Source organism: Pogonomyrmex barbatus, unplaced genomic scaffold (assembly GCF_055798465.1).
Source record: "Pogonomyrmex barbatus isolate J1 unplaced genomic scaffold, ASM5579846v1 scaffold7, whole genome shotgun sequence".
Taxonomy (NCBI): Eukaryota; Metazoa; Arthropoda; class Insecta; order Hymenoptera; family Formicidae; genus Pogonomyrmex; species Pogonomyrmex barbatus.
In genome coordinates, this window is record NW_028297171.1 from 10,301,712 (window position 1) to 10,325,521 (window position 23,810).

Consider the following 23,810-nt stretch of genomic DNA (forward strand, 5'->3'; position numbering starts at 1 on the left):
GGCGGTCTTCTAGGCGGCTGCAGCGGCGGGAACGACGCCTTGGCGGAGCTCACGATCGAGGAGCTGGCTTCCATTCCCGCCGGAAATCACACCTCCGCCAATCACACAGGACATCCCTCTCATCACAAGGTCAGCGAACTCGCGAATTCGGAATCGATAGCGCGCGGTTTCAGCGTGAGAAAGAGAGAGAGAGAGAGAGAGAGAGAGAGAGAGAGAGAGAGAGAGAGAGAGAGAGAGAGTAAGAGAGAGAGAAGCGCGACAGGCGTTCGGAAATAGCCTCTATTAATTCTTATTTCCCAATTATCCGAGTCATGTTCCGATTAATTACCGTCGGTTTGCTTATTAATATCCTTTGCCAGCTAAACCTTCAGAATCGTTAAAATGAATCCTGGAAATCTTCCAATTACTTTAGAAATAGGAAATAGGAACATTTCTTTTCATTTCGATATTATATTTTAATTTTATTTTATTTTTTGCTTTTTATCTTTTAATGAATTATTTTACTTGTCGAGGAGTATTTATTTCTAAAAAGAACACAAACAAATTAAGAATAATATTTTTTATTTATTTTTTTTTATAAAATTTTGTTAATTTATATGGATATTATAAAAATGTTTTTGAAAATGTTATGGGATATTTATAGTATTAAGAACATAATTCAACAGTCGTTGATTCAGTAGTAACATGTCAGGTAACCGAAGAGACCGATGCTGACAGTCACCAGGTATATATTCTCGATAATTATTAGGATCATTGAAACGATAATTGACAAGTGGTCAACATGTTTGCATATGTTTGTGGTTCGAAACAAACCATTTGTATAATGACATTCACATGAGATCATTTCATCTAGAATTATTTAACACATTTAGCATTGATCAAAAGTTTGCTATTCCAATGAAGCTTTTCTTATAACACAAAAACACAAATATAAATCTAATCTAACTTAAATTTCAGATTTCTCGAGGGATATTTTAAATTTTAATTAAACATAGAACTTTTGTGGCAGAAGATTTTTATTTAAAACTACGTTAAAAATGTCTATCATTAATCTCTTTGTATGCTTATTTGAAACAGAGTTTAATTTTTTGTAATAGTATTATTGATCAATATCAAATTTCTTTTCAATTAACGCTCAGATGAATATAGAAGGACAAGAAGCGATGATGTGTGCACAAGCGTGATCTCGCAAGCTTACACAGACACAATCGAGTTACAAAGGGTGGCGCATGTGTGCGCGTCAGCTGTTGCATCGTGCAGCTGTCGTTTACTGGATGTCCCACTATCGAAGGAAGGACTTTTTTATTCGCGGGTCACTGCAAATCGCTATTTTTAAGCTTCTACATTTTTCCGCTCTATTATTATTGTGCACAATTATTTTTTTCTCTCTTAATAAAAATAATTTAAAATAGTGAGATAATAGACGCTCGGATCTTGAGATGTCTTAGATGTCTTTTCCATTTTTGTTCAATTGAATTTATTTATATATATATATATATATATATATATATATATATATATATAAATTTAGAACAATAAATATAAACGACAAATATAATTTAATTTTAATAATCAACAATCTAATAGAATTAATAATAAGAAAAATATACGAATGTAAACGAATTAAAAATTTCAAAATAGTTGTGAAAATATAACTATATAGGTTTTCGTGTAAAATTAATATTATAAAAATCGTTTTGAGTTCTTTCTAAAACGAAATCATGTATGAAAATCTAGTATAAAATTCAATATATCTTTATACGTCTAAATCAGAGAGTTAAACAGAGAGTTAAAGAGGAATTTGAATTTGGAACGTAATAATGCATTAAATGCGTTGCATTCGATCTTCTTTCGCTATTTATCCACCTTTTTAAAATATTTTTTCAAGATGTTTCGTTCCTAATAAATACGGAAAACAATCTCCTGTTAGATTCACATCTTTTAGGAGTATTACTGCTTTTTCCAATCTCTATGACAATAGTCTTCGTCAGCTTTTTTACGTCGATACTTGCCTATTATCCTATTTGTATTTTTCTCTCTTTTCTATTTTCTGTTTTGTTCCAATATATAAGCGATATATAAATCTTTCAATTGATCGATAATTCTTTCGTTTTATTCTTTCACAGAATTCTTATTAAAATAGACTTTCAGACAAAATAAGATAAAAGTAGATGATGAAACAAAATAAAAGGTAACTGGAATTTTACTATTGTCAATATTTTTATTTGCCGTTATTTATCAAAGTGAAATTAAGCTTATAATTTATTTAAAGAGAATGTTGTAATTTAAAAAGTAAAATGATTATTAAAATATTTGTAACTGGAATATAATTATTTTGATCATTGAAATAGAAATAATTATGTGAATATATATATATATATATATGTACACTTTTAATTTTATTAGTTTAGTTTAAATTATTTGTGTAGCAAAACTTTTTGAAGATGAAATATTAGTTACGTTTTTAGATTTAAATGAAAAATTAAATAGGAAAATGTTTAAAAGAGAAAAGAAACGTGCGAAAGAAGGAGAAATTAGTTATGCACGTCGCAAGCAGTTACGCAGCCAGGTCACGGCAGGTCGTCGTTGAATAGAATCGATATTTGCCGGGCGAAATAATAAATGCTCCTGTTTTCCGTCCTGCGTCTTTGTTTCTTTTCACCTCTGCTTTTCATGGAAAATGAAAAACCGAAGCAATTATATTACAAAAATACTATGGCATTCTAATGAACTTAATTAAAGATTTGGTCGATCACAATTACTCCTTAACGATTTCGAATGAAAATTACATTTAATCATGCCTTTAGTCATGTTTTAAATCATGTTTAAAGATAAATAAATAATTCATGCAAAAATTTGCCAATGGTTTTTATGTTAAGCAAAAAATCCCGCGAGCTTATCTTTTTAAAAAAAATTTTCTTTACATACTTTTGAACATTAATTTTCGTTGATTGAATTTTTATAAAGATGCTGGATGAACGTTCTTTTCATCAAAATACACAATAATTTTTTTCTTCCATTAAAAAAGTCGGTCTCTTAATTATCCATGGATCCGTGCATTATATGCGGTCGGCAAATCAGCCATTTTAATAGCTTTGAAGTCTATCCAATATAAACGTCCCTTTTAATAGTGATTATTATAATGAAATAATATCTGCTGCCTTGTTCCCTTTCCCCTTAATTTTATTCGATGGGCCACTTACTGCGACTGAATTGTGGCCTCGATGAACGCCGAGCTTGACAATGATCGTTAATTAAATATATATATATAGCTTTGTGCTTGCAATACGAATTTATGTGAAATAACGTATTTAATCTGGCTTTATATCGAAAATTTTAAACATCTGCTTAATTGCATATTACATCAATTTCAATTTATATCTATATTAAAATTGAAAGATTTTATAGATACAAATTCTTCATTATATTCTTATAATTTATTTTATTAAATTATTTATATTTTTTTTTATATGCATTACATCATTTATCAATTGTGTCTAATTTCCATCGCCACTTAAACAAAATTTTTTACATAATTTTCATGTATATGCACAAATATCATTCGCGCACATGTGTTTTACATTTGTATAATAACATTGACAATATTTTTTTTAATATGATTTCTTTTTCAATCTTTAGCACAAATAAAATAATAATAAAAAGATTACAAAAAAAGAGATTTTTCCTTGCGTTGCTTCTGGACAATTCTCTCTCTAATCCGCCGAACTATCCGCCTTGGATTATCGACTTGTTCAATGTCGTATAAGACTCATTTCGAACGAGAGTTATCGATACCCAATGTAACAACCCTTTCCGAACCACTTTGAGATAAGAGAATGGGAGCGTAGGGAATCCGGCTCGCGTGGTTTTCTTATCGCTGACCAGGATAGTGCTTCTCTTTTGTATCCCTTTAGGTGTAAATCAAGTCGATTAAACGGGATGATTTAGAATGAGTACGCTTATATAGCATCATGTCTTTTGAAATAAAATCCCTTCAATTCTTATCAATGACGATTTAATATTCTAATTAGTAATGGTATTTTATTTCTAAAGAAAAGAAGATAATTTTGTTTCTTTTAAAATAAATGATTTATAAAAATGTGGTCTGCAAAATTTTAATATATATATATATATATATATATATATATATATATATATAATGTAACAAAATATACAAAAATTCATATTCTTAATTCTAACACGATAATTTTGCTAAAAAATTAGTTGTTTTAAATTTATTTCTAACAGTGATATGAATAATTTTGGAAGAATATTTCGTTTTAATTACATAAGTATAAATTAATATGTATATGTATATTTGTAAAACCATAAAACATTCTAAACTTAAGAAAATATGATTTGATTTCGAATGTAAAAATGTTGACATTGTAAAAATGATTTCTAAACTCTTATCGGGATTTGGATCGAACCGTTACTCTGTCGCACTCTATAGCGGGTGCGCCAATAGTATTCGGGAGGGCGAGTACCTCCCGTTAGTAATTACACGGTGCGCCAAAGAAGTGGGGGCGAGAGGGCCAGTGAGCTATGGATCGTCGACCCTCTCGTAGTTGGCGGTTAACGTTCGGATGCCTCGTACGTTACGTTCGAAACCGTAATCCAAAGGCGCTGGGGTGATAAAGTGCTACCCTTTGTATTTTCTGGAGTGAAAATTGTGGTGAACGTAAATTGTCTTAATTGGTGGTGGAGTAATACCGAGTACATTTTCGTAAAAATAAAAATGACGATGTGTGGGACGTAAGAAACTATCTCTTAAATTATTCAAAATGAAAAAGAAAGACTGCCAAGTACAAAGAGGATTGATATCAATGTAATATGAATAGACACGAGATGATAATAAACATGACAAAAACTCTAATCTAAATTGTTAATGTTTGAAAAGACGCATTTGAAAAAAATATGTTGTCGACATAAAATATATTTTAAGTATATGAATTATCGTACAAAATGTGCTTAACATTTATGAGAATTTTACAAAAATTTGAAATATTACAAAAGAGTTACCCCCTTTATAAAAAAAACATTCCTAATTTCTTCTTGAGAAGAATTTAATAGGCTTGCACTAGGCTTATTAATTACTATACACGATTGGTTTCAACGTGCTAATTTGAGACTGCGGTTTAAATATCCTCGAAATAGTATCGATCGATTAGCTATTGTGTGTTAATCGAGCGAGGAATGCCAATGATTAATTTCTATTTAATGTAACAACAATTAAAACGTATATGAGATGATTTAAAATAAGATTCTTGCTGAATATTATTTTAAAAGTAATATTTTATTTTGAATTAATTTATAATTTGAATTAGTGTAGAAAAAGTATAAAAGAAATAATAGTTTTATGCGAAATTTAGTATCAAAATATTTTAGTTTTCATAAAAATGTTTACGTATTAAGAATTATTAGGAGAGAGAGAGAGAGAAAAGGGAAAGAAAATAATAGTGAGCGAAATGATGAATGATAAAATTACTGGAAGAAAAAGTATTCGTCTTGTGTGAAACATAAACAGAATTTACGCATCTTTATGAAAAAATGGTGAGTAATTCCTTTAATTTAAAAATTACTTGAAATATTAAATAAGGGACGAAATAATTAACACATTTTCAAAAAAATTTCGGAAAGCTCTTGATTACCAATCGCTTATATCGCCTTTATATATCATATTAATAATTAGAATATTGAGTATAAATTTGGAGAGCATTGTTATTTGCTATTTTTCATCTTGAGAATAAAAATAGATAATCTAATTTTAGTAGAGAACTCATTTGTTCAGATATTCTCGAGACGACGAATCAATTTTATTTCAGTTATCCACTCGAAACGTCATCGCCTTGCCGTACCGTGCACGTTTTACAATCGTAAAAAATGAGATGTTTTCAAGTCGACGATTTTGAAAAATAAACCTCAGACCGTACCGCGAAAGAGTTTCGGAAAACCATCTACTCGGAAGAGGCGCGCCCCGGTTTATTTAGACTCTCGTGCTCGGTTCGCGTACCTCAAAGGCGCGCGAATGTTTGCTGTTTCCTGCCTGACAAGATTGATTGTGTTGGCATGTGACGTAGCACCTTTTGATATGAAAGAAATTAGAAAAAATTAGGCTAAAAAATTAGATACGATAGAAGAGTAGTGAAAATTTGAAAAGCGGAATTAGTAAACGCAAAAAAAAATAGAATTACAATGGATAAGATGACATGTAAATGAGATAGAAAGTAGAAAAGATTTAAATGAAAGAAGGCGACTTTAAGTAGAAGATGAATAAACCGATGTGCATACTTCTTTGCAAAGACTGATTGAAAAAAAAAAACACATTTGACCCGCGGATCCTTTGTCCCGCGTTTATGGCCTTTCCACCATGCGTACGTTTACGATCCTCGCCTTAAAAGCCCAAAGAGCCTTTCTGCTTCCACCCCTGTGAGTCATCCGCGATTCCACGTGGAGAGAGATGGGGGGAAGGATACACACCCTCGTTTCGTCTTAATGAACATTTCGGTGTGTGTGTGTGTGTGTGTGTGTGTGTGTGTGTGTGTTCAAAAATTTTTTTTATTTATATATTTTTTTATATTTCTTTCAGAAAATTAATTATACTTTTAAAAAGCTTTACAAGGCTCTATTATAATAATATTGGAGAATTCTTATTTTCTAATAATTTACATATTTTATTTAAGTTCTTCATAAAAATGCAGCTGTATTAAGCATTTATATCTTTTTCATATTTATAATATGGCACTGATAAAAGCGAGAATCGAAAAAGTAACATAGAAGATGAAAATGGCGACGGAAATCATCGAAGTATCACGTCATGGCGCCCATGCTCTGAATCATGTCATAAGGATTTTGACTTTTGTCAAGTTCGAGAATTGATCTCTGAGAATTCTTAATTCTAATTTTAATATCTATTGATAATGATCAGTTTTTAAATACTTGATAGATATTTAATATTTTTAATGTTTAATTGTAAATCAAAAATAATGTTATATTCAAGTAGTCACAATCTGTAAAATATCATTTTGAATATATATATATATATATATATATATATATATATATATATTTGTGTGTATGTATGTAATATGTGTAATTAATTTGGATCAATATTTCTATAATAAACAGAGAGTGCCGGGCGGAGGTGGTGTAATTGTGGGGGGTGGCGGAGGATCGGCCACCCCCCAAGGGGCGCAGCAGGGTAACAGTCATAACTTGGTGTACCGTGTGGTGGGTTCGCGTGGACACCCCGGCAGTCACCATCCGCATGTGAAAAAGTCCGACAGCTCTCAGCAAACTGAGAGTTCGGCCTTCAAGCACCAGCAGCAACAACAACAGCAGCAGCAGCAACAGGGCCCGAACGGCTCTGGTAGCAGCAGCAGCTCCAACAGCCAACAATGGAAGAAGTACATCGAAGCGGGCGCCGCAAGAGAGAGAGACAAGGAGAGCGCGCCCCCCAGCCCTAGTCCCTCCAGAAGATCACAGGTGAGGTATTTTAAGAAGCATTCAAATCTTTGATTCTTGACTTTTTTTCAGTTTATCTTATCGTAGATTAATCGATAGTTTTTATATGTTTTATAATGTTATGAATACAAGTTAAAATCAACTTGAGATCGAGACTTTAGATGAGGCCTTAAAAAAACTAAAAACAGCTCTTATTTTAAGACTAACATTTATATATTTATTACAATATTAACTATTATTAAGTGATATACTTTTAACGATATTAATAATAATAATAATATTTGTATAATTTAACTGAAACATAGGATAAACATCGGAAACAGACCATGGCCGAATATGCAAATGGCGAGAAACCACAGAAAGTTTCGTCGGGCACATCAACTAGCAGCAGTAGCAAGGTTCGCGGGGTACCACAAAGCTTCGGCTACGTTAAGAGACATAGTGCAGGCACTAGTTCGAGTCCGAATGGCATCCAAAATGGCAGCAAGGATGCCACAAGGACAGCTCAAGTTAGCGCCGTGCCGAGGACCAAGGTAGTATAAAAATTATGAACATAATAAATTAAAAAATTTAAAGTTCTTTGAATTCAAGAAATTAATTAGAATGTTAAGAAGATTTTCTCAATTTCAGTCTGCTAAACAGAGGATTGAATAAATTCGAATTTTTTATTTTTGAATGCAGGTCAAAGTATCCGGCGGTACGCAAACGTGTACCACGGAATTGCAAGCGAACTCTTCAGCATCAAATCAGGGTCATCACTACAAAAGCTATAGCCTCACCGGTCCTAGTGCCAGTCAACTTTCGCAATCAGTTCGAGATCGCCTCATGCTAGGCTCACAGAGTTTGCCAAAACCCGGTAGTCCAGAATTCACCGCTCTTTTCGCATCTGCCCATCATCGCGAGAGAGGAAGTGGCGTTGGACCAGCGAGCGCATCATTTTCGCCCCGAGTATTGAAACCATCTGATGGCAGTCTCAGTGACACGTGTAGTAATTATGCCGCACCTGATCTTCAGGGTTACTATGGCACACCCACCAGTCCCTATACCACTTCGTGGATGAGGCATAGCAACACTTATACGCCTAGTGGACGATCGCAAGGTAATTTTATTAAATTGTTATAGTTTTTTTAATATTTTTAATTAAAGAATGCATATATCTCTTTCTTGATGAAATCTAGACGATGAAATAATCTCATAAAAAAATTTATTTTTAAATATTCAAAAAATTATTAAATAATTTACACAAATTTTTCAAATCCAAAAGTTTTTTAACACACGAGAAAGATATACCATTTAATTATATTACGTTGCCATTTAATTATATTACGTCGTTTATACAATATTTAACGAATAGTCTTTATATATTCTGATTTAAATGCGTTCTGAGAGGATCTGTTATCATCTGTTTTATATTTTACTATATTTATACCATACTTTTTTCATGTTTATTTTACGATAGTTTATTTTAACAAGCTTTTTATTTCACAAATTTTATTTTTATTTCGCAATTCATCTGTTACATATATTTTATTATTTTGAAATTATGATAATTTGTTTCAGGGATGGGTTTATGCGAGGCGGATAGCGTGGAATCATTGGGCTCACATCGCGCGAGTCTGACGCATGCCCGTCTTTTAATGCACCAAAGGGACTCCACAGGATCTCCAGCGCCACCCAGACTGAATAGGAGCAATTCCATCAGGTGAGAAATTCCCAGCGTATCATACTTTATTGGTTTCCATTTCCTCGGCTGTATCCTTAAGCTTAAGAGATCCTTGGATCATCGATATTATACTTTATTTTGATGATGTTAAAATTTGTCTGTAGAAGGATTCTATAGAAGGATTTTTGTAAAACCTGCAATTCAACCAGTGTCTATCAAAAGATATATTAATATTTAGAAAGATACTTTTAATTATCTTTCTAATTATATTTTTAAAATTTGATATCGATTATTCGAGGAGCAGTTTGAGAATCGATTTGATTGCCTGATTAAAACATCGATATGTATAGTCGCATGCTTAGATGCAAAACGTTTTCAGCATTTAATTTATGGATGAATAGATCTTTTTTTCTCGGCTTTTTCTTCTGTCACTTACTTTTTGACTAATCAATCTGATCGTGAAATAACGCAGGATAATTTGATTGACCGTTCCAGCCATCTGCGGGACAGGACATTCCCAAGGTAGTGCGAAAGCATACTCAACAAGCCTGTTTTCTACGCATAAGTATTAAAAAAAGACATACACATACACACTCGAGAATTATTCTCATAGGCACCTGTGTTTACCTGGAAATTTACCTGGAAAGTTTAATTTTCAAGCTAAATCCATAGATTCGAAGATTACTTTATTTTAGAATCTAATATCAAAGTTTTCAACATTTTCAACATTTTTGGATTTTAAATAGCTAGAGAAAAATTTTTTTAGTTCTGGAATCAAAAATTATGATTCTAAAATTTTTGATACTTATTTCTAGAGTATCTAAATCCTAAAATTCTAGATTTTCTAAAGATTTTATATAGGACACATGCAGTTACATAAATGTAATTCACTGAGTGCGCTCTACGCATCTCCGACATATTGTACTGATAGTTATTCATATATCGAATTCAATATTGCCTATTGTTGCCAAAGTTCGTTGTTTAATCGTGTTGCTTGTGCAGTTGTATGCATGCGTGGTGATGCTTCATCAATATTCTGGATCGAGCAATCGAGAGCTATGTATCTACAATGTACTCTTACTCATTATTGCAATCATTCGTCATTATTACAGAGATATTAAGTAACTCTTGGAACGAAATTTCGTTTATTCAATTAAACGAGCAATATATAAAAATAAAAAGGATTGAAAATAATGACGAATTCAGATTGAGATGATGGCACGGATCGATAGCTCTTGCCACGAGATCGAGTGTGCGCGTTGCTACAAACCATCTCGAAATGATCCTTGACTTCTTGTCGACTGGAAGTAAGCTTATCTTTTAATTAGAAGTTTCTTCCGGGATCAACTAATTGCGCGCACACTCAGCAGGTAGATAGGCGTGTTCTCGTTATTGAGGTTATTCAGAAGAGAGATTCGAGATACTCGAATCTGTTGGTTCAAGTAACCCGCGATTGATACTTTTAATTCTTTCTAAAGTCATTGCAAATCTTCTGAAATATAAACGTCGCTTTCCAATTGTAACGATTATTTATCTATAATTTATTATATATGAATTTGTATCCTGAATTATATTTTAATTTTGTATTTTAATAATCAATTGTATAAAATTATATTAAAGGATTCGAGACATTAAAGAAAAATTGAATATTAACAGAGAGAAGAAAGATTATATAATTATTTGAAAAATGAGAACATGCTATTTTAGCGAAGTATCAGTGAGAAGAAAATATGTCTACGAGAATAAACTATTATAGTATTATATGTCATAAACAAACATAGTATTCTTTCTAACATAATCCTATTAAAAACTTACAATGATTGTGCTTATTATTATATAGACAATGATCAATATATAAAACTGACGGCATCGAAAAGAATATAAAATTGTAAATTATTTGTATAACAACTATTCTTTAAAATGTAATTTACAAATACGATTACAATATTTCATCGATGCCGTCAAAAATAGTATCAAAAATAAAGGCTTCGATGTCGACGGTTATATATCAAAAATTGCGGTATCAATCCGTCGATAATATCGAGTAACAAGACTTCATGCTTTTGTGCTGAATATCTTTGACGTCGATACTTTAACTTTGTGTATTGGCGCAATGTCGATGAAATATCTCAGGCCGAAAGGCCGAAATCTTCTCTGATTTGATAGAGCAATCGTTTAGAGATATCTTGAATCTAGAAAGCATATTGTATTTGTGTTTTTGCAGGTCTACCAAAAGCGAAAAGATGTACCCATCAATGTTGGCACGTGGAAGCGGCGCTTCGTCATCAATGGGCGAGGAAGTCGGGATAGGCATGGGGATTGGAGTGGAGCCATATTATAGCGTTCCCGTGGGATCGGCAGGATGCACTGGCCAGCACTGGTCCCAACCAACGTCGCCGACACCCACGCACACCTCACGACAACCGCCAAACTTGTATCAACATGTACACAAGGACGATGATAGTGAGTACCGACGTCATAAAATGCAACATTTCTGAGAATTTGAAGAAATTAATTTCAACGCAACTTTCGCAATTGAACTTTCTAGGAAAGTAAAATCAACTTAGGATTGGTTATACTCTATCTTTTCTAATATAATATAAAATTGGATGAAGTTAAAAACTATAATTATTACACATATTTTTCAGTATGTTACAATATATAACATTCGAAACTTGAAATTTTTAAGTCAAAAGATTTCAAGTTTTTCAAAGTTGATATTTAGAATTAAATATTGAATTTATATTAGGAATGTGCGATAAAAATAAAAATAAATGTTGTGTTCATTTTAGTTCATGGTTCTTCGGTATCTCTAGTGTCCACCGCGAGCAGTCTTTACAGTTCGGCCGAGGAAAAGCAGGCACACGAATTGAGAAAATTACGTCGCGAACTACTGGATGCTCAGGAGAAGGTGCATTCATTAACCAGTCAGCTTTCCACAAACGTGAGTATTCGCTCTCATACATATGTAATTTACAATTTTAATGTGTATGAATTTCATATAAATATGAATTTCACATCAATATATTAAAGTCAATTAGTCACTTATTGCGGCAACTGTTTGTTTTCGCGCAGAATATATTGCCGTAATTGCGGGTAGCGACTAATTAACACGTCTCGATCTATCACGGTCGCGAGTGGGACATATGATGCAGTTAGTTGCATGGAAACAGAGCGAATTGGCGTGGATGATTAGTCATAATTAATCGACAATTAGCAAGCCCAAGCGAGTTACTATTAGTCTCTAATGGCTTTGAACCTCTATGGAACCTGTTGCGGTGATCCAATAAATTGATCATTGGTTTCTGTATATCATCATATTTATATTAGATATTTAATATTTAATATGAAAATAGAAATTTTTCAATCTTATCAATCAGAGAATCAAATAATAACTATTTTAATTATGTTTTTCATTTACCCTTTATTAACTTATTTCTTACAAAAATTTTTATTTTTAAATCTAAATGTTTTATTAAAAAAACTCTAACTTTCGGGGGGGGGGGGGGATACAGAAATCTTCTTAGTCTTTCCAAAAGTATAGAATACCTGACATAAAATTTTTTTTAAATGATGTGTCGATATTCGATCAAGAACAGAGTGTTTCGATTCAAAAAGCGCGCTATAGTATGAGCAGTTTCATAAACTCACTGCACCTGCAATCTCTGCTCCATCTTATTGGCCGACAAGCTGGAACTCGTAGTCCCGCGTACTCGCTGCACCTGTAACCGAATGGCGACGGGACCACGAGGTCTTGGCTTACCGACCAATAGGACAGAGCGTCACTCGGGCCCCGTAAACTCCAGCCGCCGAGAGCAGGTCGCGCTTTGCTGACTGAACTCACGTTCAGTTGGCGTCGAGATGCGCAGCGTTCACCGTCGTATTTACATTCTCGTTTCGCGAATCGATGATCCAGTGTTTTGTTTGTGATCGGATCGGATATGGTGATGTGATATTGTCCAAAGAGAGTAATCGACACGTGGATTATCGAAACGAACGCTTTTGGCTCGTGGAAGGGAAGGATCAGAAACAAAAGTAATAATAATGACAAAATCGTTCGTCTGGAATTGACGATATTTTTTGGATGCATACGATGCAACTGACTACCCTCTGATACGTTATCTGTTGACATGCACTATCGACAAGATAACTCGAATTATTAAAGTAGTAGTTCGATCTTATCTTGATTTCCGGTTGAAATTCTGATTATAAAAAAACATGAGAAAGTAAACAAGTACGTTATTTAAAGACTAGCTTGTTTATACGACAAACTTGTAAGATTAAATCGCTTAATCTTTAAGCAACTAAACGTATTCTTGACGATAATACCATTGCAAAATTTGCTCTCTTATATTAAAAAAATTTTATTTTTTTCTATTTCATAATTTTGATAATGATCCGTTATTATTCAATAGTAATCTCTTTCTCTATAAATGAGAGAGATTCATAATAACAAAATTTTACAGAATTATACAAATGAATAATGATAAATTAAAATCTGAATTTAAGAAAAATTTAATTTTATATATTTTTAACATTTTAGTAATTCGATTATATTTTGTGGAAAAATCTCAATAAATCAACTTTTCTGGCAGGGTACAGGATCCTAGACGTGTGAGATTTCGCATAAAATTAGACATGGCGAATTCGCATCTATCTCGCTGGATATCACGATTCTCTAAGTATGCCGCATTTCTCTCGCGTTATCCGTACAACACAGTAACCTCTTTGCGGTCTTCAATACCGTGAATGCCCACATATAAGATTGTCAGGAAAATTCATATTTCGGACATACTCCTACTCGTCAATAAGAAAGACTAGTTATATGCATCTCTTAATTTTATTTCAAAACAAAGGAGAAATTGGTTAGTCATCGCTATCATAAAATTCTTTTACAATTCTTTCAATTAACAATAGTGATAATTTAATTAACAGTGGACACTAGTTAACTTGTAACTAGAGAGATAGATACGGAGACGTTCCGTCGAGAATAACACTTAGTATTTTTGCTTTATTGCACTTTGATACAACTGAGATACAAATGATGGATAGTAAGGAGACTTCGTCGAGGTCACATCCGAAGTTTGTTCATTGCACCTTCGGATGTACGTATATGGTAGAAATGGAGAGAATTCTAAGTTGTTCTTAGGAATCGTGAATTTTTGCACAGTCGTCGGTTGCATTACGCATTCCCGACGCGTACCCCATCGTCGTCGTTTGCCATCCTCTTCACGTTCGCTTTTCTTCTCTTCTCTATACATACGACACTATTCTCAACCCTTGAAGAAATCATGAACGTTGCATCCGTATATAGTTATTGACACTCCGTATATGGTGCAGTTATCACAAGATAAGTGCAATCTCAGTATAGAAACATATTCAGTATTCAAAAACAGGACCCATAATTTTAAAAGTGTATATTCACAAAAAATAAAGAATATTCGATAGTCTACATATCACAATGTGTATTCTGAAAATTTATAATTTTGTTAAAAATTGTATATTGAAATGATGAATATATTGAAATCTATATTGTATATATAAAATTGCTGCTCACGATTTGTTTTGGAGAGAATACTCAGAGATTCTAATAATATCATGAAATAAAATTCTTAAATTAATTTTACATTTGTTAGACTTATATAATGGCATCGAAGAAATAAATTGCAGTAATTGAGTGTACATACCATACCAAGAGACTGATTAAAACGATCGGTCAATTAATTAAATTTCTAAAACCATCGCGTATCGATACTCCCTTTCTTCGGTGTTCTTCGCATATTGGCGCCAGAGAGAGTACTACATATAGTCACACACACACACACACACACACACACACACACACACACACACACACACACACACAATCGTGCACCTTACTAACACTCCACACTCTAATTGTACGTTAAATTGCTCGTAGAACATAAATCGCCGCGGAACGCTCGACGAAGCGGAAAATCCAAAGTGCTCGCTCACTCGATCCGAAACACGACCCGAATCATTTCCTGCGAGTCTCCTCTCTCTACACGATCGCTAATCCAGATTTTTTCGCCTTGGACCGTGCTAATCGCATCGTAAACAAGCGAGCCGCTGTTAACCCGCCGTAATAAAAAGGCGATCGCGATTATCTCTTTACTTTATCGAGGCAAAAAGTAATAAACTCCCTCCATTTTACGGTATAAAGGTTTCGGGGAATTAACGTTCTCGTCTGACTCTATAGATTTTTAATTAACGCTTATGAGAAATCTTTTTCTTGTCGTTAATCGATTATAAAATTACTAATAAGTCGTCATTGAAAGTTGTAAGAGTTTGTAGGATTTTTTTATGGCAATATTAAAACTTTTGACTTTTTTAGTATTTAAAACTTTCATTGTTATGCGAAAATATAATTAATCAATTAGGAGTATAGAGAGTGAAATACCAGTAGACGCTCTCTCAACTCCGGAAGCTGGGCAACAGGTAGTAAAACTTTGTAGAAAACGACCTTCGCCTTAGGAAACTCGAGAAGATGATTGGCTCATACATGGAAATTTAAATCTCTATTCAACTTGATCCCATATTTTACGATCGCGTATCACGCGCTCCAATATCATAAATCTTGCAGCCTAATTTCTAATGATAAACCGCACGTGATAGCGTGTATGTTTATTAGATCCGACAAACAAATCGTAACCGATCGAACCGATCGATCGCATCAGCGAGATTTATCGGCGAGCATTTTTCTCATACGTTTTACAACTTCATACACAATTACGTCATATTACCGCTTACACTTCTCGTATTGGAGAAAAAGGAATGCATGTTATTTGTATCATAAATTTCTATGTAATATAAGCTTACTTGTAGTAAAAAGTCTTAGGAATTATATCTTTGCCGGCGGTTTACATTCCCTGTACTAGTAATATGATCTCGTTTAGAACTTTCACATAATTTATTTATTTTAAGGAATGCTTGTTTAAGGAATGCCTTAGATTTCCTACTTCCATTAGAGTCTGAGATATGTTAGGATATTTGAGAAGGTTTAGGTCGCTTCAAGAGATTTGTGACTTCTAAACAAAATTATCCTTTCAAGAGTGAACTAGAAAATAATTATCATCAAAAAGATATACATACATTAATTCTGTCCGCGCAATAATTAAACTGATTTGTTTCTAATTTTTCTATTATTACATTTACATTTAAACACAATATGAAAATGAATCAGCTTTTGAGGGGAAAACATGTTGCATGCACTCATTGATTATGACATAGAATTCTATGTCGAAAATTGACAATAAAATACAATCTTTCAGAAACGATTTCCAGGTAGAATTACATATCCCGGCTTCCCTTGGTCTTTTCGATAAATCGTTGTTGTGAATTTACGAAGGCGATTAACGAATGGAAGGTAGAAAGAAATAGCAGTATAAAGAAAGATTCAGTTCACATTGTCGTCACTGATCCTTGCGAGACATTGTACCGAAAGCAAGGAGCGAGAGGGCTGACAATATGTACGCCACGTTTCTTTTAGACGTAGGGTCCGAATAAGATTTATACCTATAAGATTCATAATCTCACCCTTTGGATCTGACCCAATGATTTTACGGCAGCAACAATCGATCCCAGAGCGAAAAATCCTTTATATTATCCGACCTTTTGAAAATTGAAATAGTATCGTAAAATTTGATTAGTGATTTTTTATCAACTCAATAGATTTTTTGATAAAAATTTAAATTTCTTTATGAAAAATATTCAAAATTGAATGAATTTTTTTGTCATTTTATAGATATAAACTTTTTACACACATACAAGACTATAATCGCTAACAAAAGTAAATTAAGCAAATTAAAGTCGGATTATGTTGAAGTAAAAATAATATTTAAATAATTACAATTATGTAAAGATATCGATGTGAACTTCCAGTTTTTAGATTTTTTATTAATAGAAACCATTAATACACCATTTTATATTTTTGATATTTATTATATTACGTGAAACATTTTTTATTTGTAAATGTCATATTGTCTCGTATTCCATCATATATTAGCTGCTGGTATAATATTACGTATTTTAAATACAGATTCTCACTTGCTTTTAGGAAGCTTCTAGCGTCAACTAAATTCAATGCAAAGAGAAACTGGCAAAAAGAAAGTTTTGATATCTTCCGTATAACTTTCCGAAATAATTCGCTGTTAATTATTAGACTTAGAATAATGCACAAAGCGGGTTCGACTTTTACGAGTGATTTTGATTCTGTAAACGTGTTACGATTACGTCACTTCCGACTGTCCTTCAATGCTCGATGTTACAACACCTTGACCATGTGGCGCAGAAGTGTTCCTCGAGTCAGATAGTGTGCGATCGGTCTCTAGAGTCTCGGTAATTAAAAACAGAGATCGTTCGAGTCGTTGCTGGCCAGCCGACGAGAATACATTGCTGGCCCAGATACCGTTGCTCTCATATGTATATATATATTATACATATGGCACATGTGTATACTCCATTAGTGATTCTAGCACACGATGGTGTTTTTCTTACGATATCCTAGCGGCCAACGCGGCACATACTTGTAATTAAAACACGTAATATGAGAATCTCTCCACTTGCTTGCTCCATTACATCGCATAATTTAGCGCTCTTTCGAGACACACTCGTATTGTTATTCTCTGTATCTGATCCGATGGCAGATCTTAATTCGAATGTTTCATTATATAAATGCAAAAATAAATCATCCAGAAGAGTTGCTTTCGTCCGTGATATTTCTACTCAGTTTTTTCAATATTATATGAAGATTAAATTTAATAAATTTCATTATACTTTAGTAATACTTTGAAAAATTCTTTCTTATTTTATATGGAGTCTATTTTCTTTTAAGAAAATCTCATGAAAACAGTTAACTAATTACAAATAGCGAAAAACAAAACGCTTTCATACAAATAAATAATATTTTACTTTTTAATTCTTTAGTTTTGTAATTTAATTGCTCAAACATTTATTGTTGGTTGATTAAAAAATTTTTCCTTTATAGAAATTTTTCTTTAAAAAGGAGGTCAATCCCGAAAATATGTTATTAAATGAGAGAATAATATTGTATTTACGTACGTATATTTAATAGAATTCCCTCATGTCTTAAAATTCGAATATAATATGTAACTCAAGCACGTATCCGTTATCATCTAATTAGTAATTTTAATGCGCATTGGACGCCTTTTCTCTTCTTTTTCCCACTTTTGTTTGGCCGATCACGCGATGCATATATTTCCATTAATTAATTTGTAATCTTTAACCCAACGCTCCCAAACTGTATACATTATGGAGCAACATACTAATCATAAGTAGTAATCAATACTTATTTATTATCAATATATATATATATATATATATATATATATATATATATAATTTAAATTAAATTGAATATTGAATTATTAATTTCGAATCTCGTGTTAGAATTGAATAGTATCAATAATCACAAAGATGAATATTAATTTTTTATATAATATAATATATATTACATACTGAAATTTAATATTAAATAAATAATTTGTAATTAAATAAAAAAAAATTTACGTTAACGTATAAGATTTTTAACCTAGAGATATATGAGAGAAATTACAGAAATATATAAATTTAATAAATTCTATATCAAATGTAAAAATTTTTGCGTTTCTGCAGAGATTTAGATGTCGAACAATCGCATTACAAACATCCTTATCATTGTACTATCGACATCGGGAACCACTAGGAAGGGCACCCAGGGGCATACACGTCTTAGGCGATTCATGAACTTGGAACGAAAGACAGTATATACTGAGGGCACGCGTGGGAGTTCCGTTAATCCGCAGGACTTGCCGAGCAGTGGGTCCATTGGCGCAGTCAACCATAAATTACAATCATTATTATTCTCGCGATCCTCCCGCGAAACGATATCCACCGGCCGATATTCACTCTCTCTCTGCGTTACACGAAATTTTTACAACCAGTTTCTTCGATTTTTTTCTCTGACGAAATGTTACGTGAATTCCGTTCTCATAACTGGGAGGATTTTATGTTTCAGTCCGAATATGGAGTATTTTGACGAGAAATGAAGTTGACGGTCGAAAAACTGGAGACATATTTATTTGAAAATCGAAAAACAAATGGATAAAAGAAAAATTGTCTCAAATAATGGAGATGATTCTGAAGTTAAATTATAAGATAAAATTTTGAATAAATATAAATTTTCTTAATAATAATATAATTTTTACTTAATAGTATTGTCTATTTTAAATTTATTTTATAAAATTTTCTTTTACTCTTATACAAATAATGTTGAATTTTGAAAAAGAAGCTTATCGAACTTTAAGAGATTATTGACCTACGCCTTTGAGCCCAAGGGTCTGGCCCGGATCCTGCAGTCTCTCTCGTGACGAGTACATACATGAGCTTACCTTTTGTCGACGTTTTTCTTTCGCGAAGCAAGATGGTTTGGATCTCTTTGACTCTCTTCCTCGAGTCATTTCTTTCATCCTGAAATCTTTCAACTTGAAATCAGTATCGGATTAGTTCTGAGATTCCTTGAGATTTGGTCCTGTTCTTTTATAGCCAAACAGCTATCCAATTATGCAAAATTCAAGAGGAGAACTCTCACGTTTTCACGACTGTTTCATTAGTAGAAATAAATTCTACTATGATAAGAAAAATGCTAAAGATGTTCTTAATTTGAGATAATCAAAACTAAAGATATTGTGAATGATCCTTGAATTTTCGTTGGTAAATTACTTATTGTTTGAACAGCTTCGAACAGTTTGCTCTAATTTATTTTGGATTATTATATCTTTTCTTTTTTCTGAATATAATACTTGTACATGTGTGTACAAATTCTAAGATTTCATATGTTAAAAATTTTTAGATTTGGCTCGGTCTATATAATGTTTTTGTTTTGGAGCAGAAAATAATTTAATATAAAGAACATGACATGAGAAATTTATAACTTATTTAATTTATACAATTATTGTCTCCGTTGCAATAAATGAATAATTACTTAAGTTATAACTTTATATTTTAGATATTGTATTTGAAATTATTTTATATCTGTATATGTGGATAAGTTTATGCAAGCTGGCAAAGATGCTGACTCTCTGAGGGGAAGACGAAAGGCAGAGACGTACATAAAGTCAGACGTGCGCATTCAAGGCGGCCAGTTAATGCCAAACATTAAGAGAAGAGACAAAAGGCGAAACAACAGCGCGACTTTTAATAAGCGGGACAGCGGGATTGGCTGAGCAGTTGGCTCCAATCAAGTCCCGGGGTCTCTTGGTCTCCACGTCTATGCCTTTGGGGCCTTTGGCCGTCTATGCGCACGTACATATATATATGTACTGAATTAAATGCACGAATATTGTGATGAATCATTATCGTCGCGCTTATTGTTATTGTTGCCATCGCATCTTCATCTTTATTTCTATTTTAACTATGTTTCCAATCTTTTCGTCATGAATTTTAGGTAGAATTGTGTTACCAAGCATATGAGAGAAAGAGATTTTACACAATCTTTACGAAGAATATATATTTTAATATAATCGAATTTATAATTTTGAATACATTATTCTTTTATTAAAAGTATATATTTATAATTATCAAAGATCTTTGCAGATTTCGTATTTCTGTATGGTGTTTGCTTTCAAAGAGTGTTAGATTTGCGCATTGTCTTTTAAGAGTTGCGCGATAAAATCGCATCAAGGTTTTACGCGACGAAAAAAAAACGTGAAAGAAGCGTAGAGAACGCGTAGAAGCAAGTAGAGAAGCAAGACTGTTCTAGATAATGTTAAGTCTACGTGATGTGCATAAAACACGATTCTGCATCTGTATGCAGATGGAGTAAATATTGCCGCGGTGCAGGGTTATTTCGTTAGTGACGTAAACTGATTTTGCATTCCATTCTATTGAAATCAGTCTTTTTAATCGCAGTCGGCCTTGTCTAGGAAACTGATTTCAGAAGAAAAAAAAAGAGACTGACGTTGCGCGATCTCTTCGAGTTAAATCATCGATCGATTGGTAGCTTCCTTGAGGAATAAGTGGTATTAATCGTCGTGACGATGACGATGCGATTACGTCACGTAGAAACAATCAGTCATGTAAATTTTGTATTGAAATTTAATAGCAATATATTGTCCTTTGTTTCATTGATGATAGTGAATTACAATTTGTAAACTCTTTCAAATTATATCCGTTGTTTGTCTTTGCCTTTATTTTTTTATTCTAAAAGTTATTTCATTTCTTGTTTGATTTATTCTTTCTTCGTTGATCTTCCAATCTTGTTTTCCTTCTTATATATATATATATATATATATATATATATATATATCAGGAAACTCCATCAATTTATCTCGCGTAATGTATTTGAATCTTTGAAGATTAAGAGAAAGATAAACGTAGAGTCCTTAAATGTTTTCAGTTTAGATCTAGATCGTCTCGAGATCGTTCTCATTTCGTACCGTTACTATCACTTCGGTACGGCCGAAGCGGAAAGACGTAACTTTCCCGTCGCTCGGTATATCGATCACCAGCTGAAAAAGCGGAAAGCTTAGCCGGACGGGATAGCGAGTTCTCTGCGCGGGTTTCGATTCGATAAATCCCGATTTGCCCGATGCGCCGAGACCGAGAGATCTCGTCATCTCGTCTATTTGCGGTTTCTTGCCGCTTTGAGCGAGTAGTAATCGTCGTATACTTTGCGTTCGGTGGCGAGGCACGCCTCTCGTGATTTATGAAGGCTGTTTTACTTTACGGACCCCCGTACGACAACGACATCGTCTCTCCGTTACGTAACGTTTATAACGTCGAGCTCGCGATTCTCGCGAGATACACCGCAATTATCTCACTCGAAACGACGCGAAATCGCACGTCTAATCGCGTAATAATACGCTCCGCATGTCTAATCTGCTCCATTTGCTACCGATAATGGAACTACGATAAAATATCACGATTATACTTGAGATCATGAAAATAAAAGGAACAAAACGTTCGTGCAACAGCACGGAAGTCATGACAAGTCGTAACAATGTAATTATAGTAGAAAAAAGATATATATCGAGATTAATTCATACTTTAGTCAAACGTTTGATACGTGATCTAAATGTAACTAACGTTATTACAATTCAAATTAAGATTACGTTTTCTGACTCGTAACGCGTGCGCGCGCGGCATATTACATTTATTTATTACTTATTTAACATTTTATGAGATAGTTAATCGAGATTCAAGGATTTTTCGCTCTTGGTTCGAAAAATATAAGAACCCGGTTACACGCGGGCGCATCCTTATCTGAGGCAGATGTCTCGATCAATTACCGCGCGTTACGGCACGCTCCTGTCCGTGTTCCGAAAGCAAATTGCGGATCTTTTCGGCGTGCGCCTTGCGCCGAGTGTGTCGAGTGTCGAGAGACTGAGAGATTACATCTTGTCGCAGGAGTCTGTAATTATTTCGTCCGAGTTCCTGTGCGCGTCGGCGCACGGCCGGCCGTCGTCCTTTCTGCACAAAGTCCATTCGCGCATCCGAGCACGAGCCACAGCCGCTGACTCTTATCTTGTCTTGTCTCCTTTGTACACGTAACATATAATATCTGTCTCGCGAGAAATTGTATGTTGCATAGGTTGCATAGGTTACAAATTCTTTTCCGCCAAACGCGATTTTTACATAGAGGATATAATAGCATTGTATCAAATCATTTTTACATCTTTTTAACACAATTGAAAGAAATATCTTCTTTAAGTGACTCTTATTATAAATATCCATCAAAAATTATATTTGAAAACGATTAAAAATTATAACCTCTTTTCCATTTCCTAGAATGTTATACTTGGAATACTACTTAGTTATAATTATTTGTTAATGAATATCTCATGGTGGCAAAATGTAAAGAGAAATTAACGACGAGACGAGGAGGATGAAACACTGTAACAAGACGAGACACTCGCGACGTATTGACATCCACGGGAATATTAATATTTATGAGGCTCTGTCAGCCGCCAAGAAAAAAGAGACACGGCAGCTCACGATAGAGTGAGTACACTGCGTCACGCGTGTGCATGCGTATGCACGCGAGGACAAAGCCTCGGTCGCGGTCGCGGATGCGTTTTAGAAGAGAGAGAGAGAGAGAGAGAGAGAGAGAGAGAGAGGGAGAGAGGGAGGGAAAGAAACTTCCTTCGAGCAGTACATACGTGACATGCGTGTCCGACTTTAATGACCGTCTTGCACTCTTCTTTGTCCTTTTTCTCTTTCTCTTAATTCCAATCCTTTATTTTCTCATGAAAGAGAAATTTCAGCACTCAAGATTGTTATATTAATAATTCTGCGAATATCTAAGAATCGAGAGATTACGAAATTTTATAAAATTTCCCGGAAACGAGTTTCTCGCTCATCCGCGAAATCTCGTCTCAGATCGTTCAGCTTGATCTGTATCCCGGAAGCTGCGTTCGCACGCAGAGAAGTTGCTGCGGACTGCTCGTAATAAAGTTGAGCGTAAAACGAGAAACCGTAAAGGCAAAACGAGTTACATTGAGATGGAGAGTGAAGGAAGAGAAAAGAGAGGAGAGAGGGATTTAATAACCGCTAATTATCCGGATGGCGAAAGGTTCGGCGATGACTGGACTTCTCTACCTGCAATTCTTCACGCGAGTTGTACGATTCTTTGCCGCAATACTCAAATATGGCTGCTTTAATTCGA

At 33.6% G+C, this 23,810-nt stretch overlaps 1 protein-coding gene and 1 long non-coding RNA gene across 2 annotated transcripts in view; one reads left to right on the forward strand and one right to left on the reverse strand.

The window, feature by feature from the left end:
* The window catches only part of sick (sickie), a 112,651-nt gene that overhangs the window by 71,763 nt on the left and 17,078 nt on the right, over positions 1–23,810 (forward strand). The window contains exons 9-16 of the mRNA XM_089083311.1: positions 3–129; positions 7,129–7,485; positions 7,770–7,997; positions 8,146–8,563; positions 9,025–9,166; positions 9,623–9,649; positions 11,352–11,590; positions 11,920–12,071. Coding sequence (XP_088939437.1) covers positions 3–129; positions 7,129–7,485; positions 7,770–7,997; positions 8,146–8,563; positions 9,025–9,166; positions 9,623–9,649; positions 11,352–11,590; positions 11,920–12,071 — 1,690 coding nt within the window. The remainder of the gene's footprint in view (positions 1–2; positions 130–7,128; positions 7,486–7,769; positions 7,998–8,145; positions 8,564–9,024; positions 9,167–9,622; positions 9,650–11,351; positions 11,591–11,919; positions 12,072–23,810) is intronic.
* On the reverse strand, positions 14,119–14,923 carry LOC105432685 (uncharacterized). Its single transcript, XR_016140793.1, has 2 exons — positions 14,815–14,923; positions 14,119–14,714 (listed from the first exon to the last, which is right to left on the reverse strand). It is a non-coding gene; the product is annotated as an uncharacterized LOC105432685 (long non-coding RNA).